Genomic DNA, 6,754 nt, shown 5'->3' with positions numbered 1-6,754 from the left:
AAGAAAGAAAGAAAGAAAGAAAGAAAGAGAGAGAGAGAGAGAGAAAGAAAGAAAGAAAGAAAGAAAGAAAGAAAGAAAGAAAGAAAAGGAAATTAACTCAAAAGTGTCTTGACTTCAAGTCCAGTGGTGCTGAGAGCTCTCTTGCCCAGCGACTGCCTCAGGCTTGAGCATGAAGTGTCTTACAGGGGCCAATTCAAGGCCCAGCTCTCCCTTTGGGTCTGCTTGTCCTAGCATCCATGGGCAATGTGTTTACTTCCCTGAACCTGGCAGGGGCCAAGCACCCAGTAATAACGTGAGTCCAAGAGAGTACACTAGACCTGAGGTGGTGTGGCACAGAGTTTTGCAGAATGCACTGTGAGAACACAATGTATGCTGGTCATAATCAAATCTGTCAAAAATTGAAACAGAAAAATAGAATTTTTCCACATTAAAACGTAAAGTAGCTATCTTGACATTGGCAGGTTCTTTCCAACACAGTCAAGTTTGTTTTTTTTTTTTTAATCTAGACCATTCTATCAGTAGCAAAGAAATCGCTTCTTCAAAGAGAAAGATAAGGTTTCCTCTAAAAAGTAACATAGTTTCTTCAGTACCACGAGCCTCTGGGGGAATCTCCTTGGAGGACAGGCCTCTCAAGGTCCTGACATTTGGAGCTCCACCCTGGGTTAGCCCTTCCAGGACCTCCCTGCCTTCTGGCCCAAGCTTACATGGATTCCAATAGCTGCATATACTGCTCATCCCCTCGGCCTCCTTCCACCTCATGATCCAGCTTGAGGATGATTTCATTTTCAAACTGAAAAAGCAGGTAAAAATCAACAATAATAATATTAGAGGGCTGAGTGTGGAGATCCGTCAATTTATTAGTATAACCAGAGCTTTAGGGAACATCTATTATCTCCTAGATTCAGTGCTGGGGCCAGGGAATTCAAAGTGGAACAGGACTGTATTCATCCTTGGCTTACCCAGAGGGTAGAAGGAAATGACAAGAATACATGCTAAATGAGAAAGATGTGAGGGCAAGTGAAGGGAGCTGGGGGGGCACTTTTTATACACTATTTCATTTGAGCCTGTCTCCCAAGGTTAAATACAAGTTTTGTAGGAAGATGAAAGGGGAAAGGAATTCCAAGCATGTCCAAAGGCCGCAGGCAGGTGATGGAGCCCTGCATCTCTAGACAATGGTGCATTGTCATGAACAGCTATTACTTCTGCCCTGCATGCCTCTCTCCATAGTTTAGTGATCAGACCAGCCCTAACGTCAGTCCATGAAGCTCAGGTGAGCTGGGGATACTTCCTTCATGCCAAATGTGGACACCCCAAACAGGCTTAGCTCCTAATCAGTGTGTTCCAACACATATACCCCAGGAATAATAAAGACTTGGGCCAATCCAGTGAGTCTAACCTGAGGCTTTGTAAGAATTCCTAGCAACAAGTCTTTGTGCTCAACTGGAAGGTGGAGTTCTGTGAGCCCTACGCTGTTGAAGATGACCTGATGAAAGACTGCTTGGAATCAAACACCACAGAGGAAAGCAGAGGGGAGGGGTAGAGAGAGGCAGAGACCTGACGCTACTTGGAGTCCCTGGATTTACCCTCTCTTGAAGTGTTCCCATTTATATGCGGTTATACACACACACACACACACACACACACACACCAGTCAGTTTAAAATGGAATTTTACCTATAGGAAAAAAATGTTGCTGAAAAGTTCAAATAAGATACAATGCAAAGTCAGATCTCAAGGCCTCAGAGAAGCAAGGCCAGAGACAATGGCACTAGTCTGAGATCAGATTAGTGACCAGAAATCAAGTATCCTTCTATGGTTTTTCTGAATCTTGTTGCATTGAAGCCAGAGAATGTGTCAAGTTAAGAGCATTTTGCCCAGTAGAGATCATGGCTTATTCAATATACTGTCGTGAAGGGTCCATACTGTATCTCTTCCATGGAATTGTAACTCAAAACAGTTCACATTGTCCTGATACATACTCTGAAGAATGCATCCAAGCATGCAGTCCACCTCTCCCCCAGTTACTGTTGGGACAGAAACTGGCACCTGCAGAGGAGGAGGAAGAGGTCCTTGGAAAAGGCCAATGGAGGCCTCTGGACCACTTGGCTCTTAACACAGCTGTCCTAGTTTGTTTCTCTATTGCTGTGACAAAACACTCTGACCAATACCAGCTTGGGGAGAAAAGGGTTTATTTAGCTTACATCTCCTGGGTCACAGTTCAAGGTCACAGTTCATCCGGGAGCCCAAGGTAGGAAATCAGGGCAGGAACCTGGAAGCAGGATCTGGAGCACAGGCCACAGAGGAACACTGCTTACTGGCTTGCTTCCCTGGTCCCTGCTCAGCCTGCTTTCTTATGCAACTGAGGCCCACCTGCCCAGGGGTGGTACCACCCACAGTGGGCTGGGCCCTCCCACATTACTCATCAAGAAGATGCCCCTCAGACATGGCCACAGGCCAGTCCAATAGAGGCAATTCCCCGACTGAGGCTCCCTCAACCAGGTGTGTCAAGTTGACGCTAAAGCTATCCAGCACAACAGCCTCTTCGTTCTCAGTCTTCATGTCCCATGAGGCCTGGAGGTCAAGAGTTACCTTGGAATGTGATAACGTATGATGAGCAGCCAGCCCTGGCCCGACACAGCCTCCACTAAGTGGCAGTTATTATTACAGATGAAGTAGGGCTTGTCTCAAGCCTCAGATGAATAGCAGAGACCTCTTGGCAGGCTCTTCCTAGCACAGAAAGGTTGGAGTCCAGTTCAGTCTGAATCTTCAGGTGATTAAAAAAATGGCAGGGGATAGATTCACCATGCCTCTGAACACATCTCATCTGAGGCTACTGCTCCCCACTTAGGGTGCCTGAGGGTCAACAGAAGGATCAGAAAACTTGTGCTAATCCAGCACAAGTGCAAAGGAATCTGCTATAAGTTGCCAGAATTGGGGAGGACTTACTGAATGAGATAAAGCAGGCCTGGAAAGATGGGGTAGGATTGTGGTAAATACAAAAGAAGGAGCAGTGCGGGTCAGAAAGGGGGATGGTGTGAGCAAAGCTGTGGAGGTGGGGATGGTGAATATGGGACAGCAGTGTAGCTGGGGCAGGGACTTCAAGGAAGGAGGGAGGAAGGGAGGCCTGGGTAGAGGCTGTCTGGAGGGCGAAGTATTGTCAGGCTGCAAATAAATCATGTCCCTTATAGGATTCATCTTGGCAAGCATTTTGTCTGTGTTATTGTCCAATGTCATGAGCTTGGGGATGTGATGCCCAGAGATGTCTTCCGTGTTAAGCCTAAAGCCAAAAGCAGAAACAAAAACAAAAACAAAAACAAAGGCGCTACAACTGGCTGGGACTATTAGGTTTGAATCTGCAATCCTCTGCAGGCTCTGCTATTGAACACTTGGTCCCCAGGTGGTAGCACTATTTTGGGAGGCTATGGAACCTTAAGGAGGTGGGGCTAGCTAGTGGAAGTAGGTTACCAAAGGTGAGATACCAGCCCTGGTTCCTGTCATGTTTTGCTTCCTGGTCTACTATGATGTGAACAGTCTCTGCCACACAAGGCAGCTACCATAAACTGAGCTGTTCCATCATGCTTTCTCTCCCTTGATGAACCAAAACCCTGTAAAATTATGCTTCAGAATAACTTTCCATCTTTAAGTTGTTCCTATCAAGTAATTTAGACATAGAAGCACAAAAATAACTAATACATAGACTGTCTGGTGTTGGTCCTTCCTCCATTCCCTCTACTGTATTGGAAGGACTAGCAGGTCTTTCTAATCCTCAGTTTCCTGTGTTATATCACAGGCTGGCAAATATTTTCTATAAAGGGACAGACAGTAAATGCTTCAGGCTCTGAGGGCAGGATGGTCTCTGTCACAACTGCTCAGCTCTGCTATGCAAAAGCAGCCACAGACAGCATAGAAACAAACTAGCATGACCCACCTCCATTAAACTTTATTTACAGAGCAGATGGCAGGGTGGCTGTAGTTTGTCCGTCCCTTATCAATACAAAGGGCATCTCAGTAGCCCCTTTGGCATGGCGGTGTTGTAAGGACCAGAGGATGTTTAGAGATGTGCACAAGTTCATGTGTTCTGAGTGAGCTCCACCTGTTGTCACTGGTTATGCTACCGTGGCTGCTGAGTGCCACTGGAAAGCAGCTCTGGGGGAGAAAGGCAGTTGTTTTTGTTGTCTGAGTGGTTTGTTGAAAAATGTTGGCACCATTCCTCCTAGTGAGATGAACTTCTCTTTGGAGCAGAGACAGGGATGGGGTAAATAAGCACTTGTCTCAGGGTCACAAAAGAGCCTCTGGGGCGGGGGAGGGGGGAAATTGCAGGGTGCCAGGGAGGGAGCAGAGCCAGAGATGGCACACAGTGCCTGAGCTCTCTGGTGTGGGTAGGAGAGTTTAGGTCTCTCACAGGCACTGTACCATGCTCAGGGCTGTCTGTGGACCACAGACTTTGGCACTAAAAGACCTGATTGAGTTGTGCTTTGACATTTTTCCTACCCACAGGATTGTGGGTGAGTTACTTTTTCTGATGCTCTTTTTAAGAGCATTAAGTGCAGATTTTAAACAGGACCTACTTCATTGTTATTTGGAAATCATATGTGAAAGGCCAGGCTTGGGACATAGTGGATGTTCAATAAGCATTATCAATGGTCACCATGAAGTCAGTGTATCCACACTGATACCATAGCCCCATACAATCCTTACACCAGACTGAGAGAGATGGACAATGTCTCACTTTATAAATGAAATGGAAGCAAAGATCCTTTGTCTTGAGTTTCACAGGATGGCTGAGTTTGAGCTGGGGAGACATAAGGCTCCAGACATATTCTGCCACACCACTGTGACATGCCTTTCACCGACACTGTTGTTATGCAGCAAACAGGGTGTCTCCCAAATCCTCCAAAATATCTCCATTTACACCCACAGCTTCACAACTCTTTCCCTTCATCACCTCTGAGCCCCACCTCTGGCAGGTGTGTATTTGTTATAGAATAACCCTAAGTTGCTTTTGCAGAAGTCAGATTTTACAGAGGTTCAATGTGAATCTTGAGAACTAACCCAAAGATGTGAACCCCAAACTTCCAGAAGATACCTCTGCTAGCTGATGGGGCTTTCCTCCACACTTCTGCCTCTCCCAGCTTCTGTTCAGCATCTTGACTACTCAATAGAATGTCTTCTGATAGGAGCCTTGCGCTGTTAAACTTGGAATTTAGGAACCATGAGGTCCACTTCATGTTTCTCTCTGGCTTTGATGGGGCAGGGGCGTGATGGTGTTACGTACTTGGGTAACAGAGGGATGACAGGATGAAGTTGAACATCAACCTTTGGCCTTCTTCCTTAACAAAATGCTGGTTGTTCCTGGGGTGGGCAGAGGCAGGACTGGGAAGAAGCTGGAGAAGGCAATGTCACATGACAAGGGAGGCCTGCTGGAGCCAGAGAAGCCTTGTCTGTATGTGGTCTCTAGTTGTTCCACTGTATCCCCCTACTAAGAGCTCAAGTTGGTAACCCGTTGTGGTATGGTCCAGACTCATTCAGCTTAGAAGCAGGTCTCTTGGATTGCAAACCACAGTAGGTGCTCAGTGCACATTTAGAAATTCATCTTTTCTGTATTGGGATCTAAATCATTTGAATCATCAATCTACTCCATGCCAAGACAGTCTCAGCAGAGCTTGCTAAACTGACTTCTCTGTTGATTCACTCACCAATGAATGACTGAGCTCCTACTGTGTTCAGGCACTGTGCTAGGTGCTTCTACCAGAGGCTACCTTCTCCTTGATTCTATCTAGAATCTGGAAACTTCTGCCCACTTGGGGCTTCAGTCCCCAGGATAGGGTGGGACACAGTCCCATTCTATAACCTGTACCACAGGTAGCCACTTCACAATCACTGTTTCAGGACCCCGAGTTCTCTCTACCACTATCACTCAGGAAGCTTATATCCTCTCCTTCCACAGAGAACTGACTCAAAAGTTGGGCCAGTTTCACAGCTGATCTGCCCATTAACAAGAGACCACTCAAGCAGTGTTTGGCATCTCCAAAACTCTAGAATCATCTTTTTGTAGCTTCCGTGCTCTCATGCCTTTGGCTACATGCCAAAAACAAAATTATAAAAACAGTCCTTGGAATGCTATTATTCCCTGTGCTGAGATTCTTTTCCTGAAATGCAGATGGAGGAATAAACATCTGCATTTAGTGTCCACCACATGCATGCCTATCTGGCACTTGACAGACACTGGAAATTCAGGGTTGAGAGAGACCAGCTTTGATCCTCAAGTGCTTCTAGCCTAGTGTAGAGACAGGCTACAGACAAATCATCATGCTGGATAGATGCTATGACCAAGCCATATGGGCAAAATATGATCAGCTTTACTCCCAAGAAGGCATAGCACATCCTAGCCATACCAGCCATAGTATGGCTAATCCAAGGCCCCTTTTATGCACATTCCCACCAAAAGACCCATTGAACGTACCAGGGAAGGGATATCCAGTCCTAAGTGATAACAGAGCTCCTGAGATGGTCTGGAATGAAAGGCTGTCCTCATGAGGAAGAAAGATCATCAGACACACGTCAGCTACGTATGGGATTTAGACAACAGGGAAAGAGAAGACATTTAGCCTTGAGGTGGCCAAAGAAAGAGGAAGGAGAGGGAGAGAGGGAGAGAGGGAGAGAGGGAGAGAGGGAGAGAGGGAGAGGGAGAGAGAGAGAGAGAGAGAGAGAGAGAGAGAGAGAGAGAGAGAGAGAGAGAACCACCCGGGGGGCTC

At 46.5% G+C, this 6,754-nt stretch overlaps 1 protein-coding gene across 1 annotated transcript in view; it reads right to left on the bottom strand.

The window, feature by feature from the left end:
* The window catches only part of Dock2 (dedicator of cytokinesis 2), a 260,786-nt gene that overhangs the window by 56,709 nt on the left and 197,323 nt on the right, over positions 1-6,754 (bottom strand). Inside the window, exon 8 of the mRNA XM_008850736.1 lies at positions 705-790. Within this exon, the coding sequence (XP_008848958.1) occupies positions 705-790 (86 nt within the window). The remainder of the gene's footprint in view (positions 1-704; positions 791-6,754) is intronic.

Source organism: Nannospalax galili, unplaced genomic scaffold (assembly GCF_000622305.1).
Source record: "Nannospalax galili isolate Female #2095 unplaced genomic scaffold, S.galili_v1.0 scaffold104, whole genome shotgun sequence".
Classification (NCBI taxonomy): Eukaryota; Metazoa; Chordata; class Mammalia; order Rodentia; family Spalacidae; genus Nannospalax; species Nannospalax galili.
The sequence above is the reverse complement of the archived record's forward strand: the minus strand, read 5'-3'. Positions and strand labels throughout refer to the sequence as shown.